Consider the following 2,641-nt stretch of genomic DNA (forward strand, 5'->3'; position numbering starts at 1 on the left):
GAGAGAGAGAGGGAGGGAGGAAAGGAGTAATAATAATTGTTGATGAAAAGCATGATGAAAGGACAACTATTATGTGTTTGGAATGGAATTAAAATAGCCATTACATCTCCTACCACAGCAATGCCTCACTATAATAAACCAACAATACTGTATACAAATACTACATTAACACTATTGCATGTACATGTACATGTATGTGTGACTTGTGTGTACACATAATACTGTATAGTGCAAAATTTTTGAGGGTTGTAAATTTCGCAAATTTTGCCTAAAAATCTATTTTGCGGATTTAATCTTTGCGAATTTATACTGTCTGCCATCTTGTGCCCCAATAATTTGATTTTCGTGGAAGTAATTTTTGCGAATCTTCAAAAAATCGTGTGAAATCTGCAAAATTTATAGCCCTTAAAATTTTTGTGCTATATGGTACTATATAATAATAATAATTTATCATAAATAGTGATCTACTTGCACAATGTGAAAATGTGAATACCGTATAGCGGGATTTATTGACGAAGGTTTTATTTTGACGAGTTGACAATTTAAAATAAAACGTCAAATTTAATAACCGTCAAAAATTTTGTACTTTGTGCCACGCGTACACGAAGGGCACTATTTGTTAAATTAAAACTCGCCAACCGGGGAAATTTACTGTTTTCGTCAAATTTTTTACTCGTCAATAAATCCCGCTATATGGTATAACTCGTTTAAAATTTACCTTTTCTCTTCTTTTCCTCTTTCTCTTTCTTTGCCATTATTCCTCCTCCTCCTCCTCTTTGTCTCAGTCCTTCCTTGTTCCCCTCATCAGAAAGTGGACCATTTTTAGTCTCTATGACTTGACTCCACCCGGCCCCTTCCCTATAGCGTCTCTCCTCAACTTCACTATTAAAATGGACATGTTTGTGTCCGCCTCCTTTAATCGTCCTCACAAACTTCTCCACAATCAGGAAAGCAATGATACCAGCCAGTACCCATAACCCAACCATCATGTCCTGCGTATGGTCGTGCCCCCCATGGTGATGGTCGCCATGATGATGATGGCCTCCGTGGTGATGGTCGTCATGGTGATGGTGATGTTCTTCATGGTGATGGTCGTCATGGTGATGGTCTCCGTGGTGATGCGACCCAACGGCGTGAGGTATGAGATGGAGAAAAGCGTCGCCTAGAAGACCTCCTGAGGCAAAACTAAGGAGGACTTAGAGGAAGTCAGAGTGTTCGGAGGCACTGTTGATAGGAATGAAGAAGAGTATGAAGAACGGGGCTGCACTGACCAGAAGGGTGGAGGAGAGGGCATAGGTCCAGAGCTCAGTTTGATGTAAAAGCTGGCTGACAATCATAGCTAGTCTGTTGCTTCTTTTAGTCAGAAAAGATTCATAGATATACTCTAATATCTATGGGAAGATTATGATACATTCAACCACGCCTCCATGGGTCAGAAAATTATTAATTGCTTTATTAAAACATTTACGGAGATTATCCGGATAGCTCCGATATGGATGCACCGATGTTTGGGTGGGGCTGGTTTGCAGAAAGCCAGAAGTCCTGTTGTTTTTCCATCCATTTGCTGCCACCATTTTATAAAGGCAATGAATGTAAGTCATGCCACATAATGTGAATGTGTTTTTTCATTATTTTCTTCTATGATACCATTGTGATACTTTACTAAACTGTGTTATTTAGACTGTAAGTCACGTCACATGTAAATGTGTAATTTATTCTTTTCTTCTATGATACCATTGTGATACTTTACTAAACTGTGTTATTCACAATCTTTCAGGAAGTAAGTCACGTCAAATGTGAATGTGTAATTTTATCCTTTTCTTCTATGATACCATTGTGATACTTTACTAAACTGTGTTATTCACAATCTTTTAGGCTGTAAGTCACGTTACTTGTGAATGTGTAATTTTATTCTTTTCTTCTATGATACCATTGTGATACTTTACTAAACTGTGTTATTTAGACTGTAAGTCACGTCACATGTAAATGTGTAATTTATTCTTTTCTTCTATGATACCATTGTGATACTTTACTAAACTGTGTTATTCACAATCTTTTAGGCTGTAAGTCACGTCACATGTGAATGTGTAATTTTATTGTTTTCTTCCATGATACCATTGTGATACTTTACTAAATCGTGTTATTCACAATCTGTCAGGCAGTAAGTCACATCACATGTGAATGTGTAATTTTATTCTTTTCTTTTATGATACCATTGTGATACTTTACTAAACTGTGTTATTCACAATCTTTCAGGAAGTAGTAGTAAGTCATGTCACATGATATGTGAAAGTGTAATTTTATTCTTTTCTTCTATGATACCATTGTAATACTTTACTAAACTGTGTTATTCACAATCTTTTAGCTTGTAAGTCACATCACATGTGAATGTGTAATTTTATTTTTTTCTTCTTCTATGTTACCATTGTGATACTTTACTAAACTGTGTTATTCACAATCTTTCAGGTAGTAGTAAGTCACGTCACATGTGAATGTATAATTTTATTCTTTTCTTCTATGATACTGTTGTGATACTTTACTAAACTGTGTTATTCACAATCTTTTAGACTGTAAGTCATGTCACGTGAATGTGTAATTTTATTTTTTTCTTCCATGATACCATTGTGATACTTTACTAAAC

The 2,641-nt window shown here is 35.7% G+C and overlaps 1 protein-coding gene and 1 non-coding gene across 2 annotated transcripts in view; both read left to right on the top strand.

The window, feature by feature from the left end:
- LOC100632508 (uncharacterized) overlaps positions 1-842 on the top strand; it is a 2,238-nt gene extending 1,396 nt beyond the window's left edge. The window contains exon 4 of the transcript XR_002186560.1: positions 786-842. This is a non-coding gene — a transcript (uncharacterized LOC100632508). The remainder of the gene's footprint in view (positions 1-785) is intronic.
- Positions 843-1,037: 195 nt separating this feature from the next.
- LOC109585579 (uncharacterized) overlaps positions 1,038-2,641 on the top strand; it is an 8,339-nt gene continuing 6,735 nt past the window's right edge. The window contains exon 1 of the mRNA XM_020001703.1: positions 1,038-1,133. Coding sequence (XP_019857262.1) covers positions 1,038-1,133 — 96 coding nt within the window. The remainder of the gene's footprint in view (positions 1,134-2,641) is intronic.

This window comes from Amphimedon queenslandica, unplaced genomic scaffold (assembly GCF_000090795.2).
Source record: "Amphimedon queenslandica unplaced genomic scaffold, v1.1 AMPQUscaffold_13044, whole genome shotgun sequence".
In the NCBI taxonomy this organism is placed as follows: domain Eukaryota; kingdom Metazoa; phylum Porifera; class Demospongiae; order Haplosclerida; family Niphatidae; genus Amphimedon; species Amphimedon queenslandica.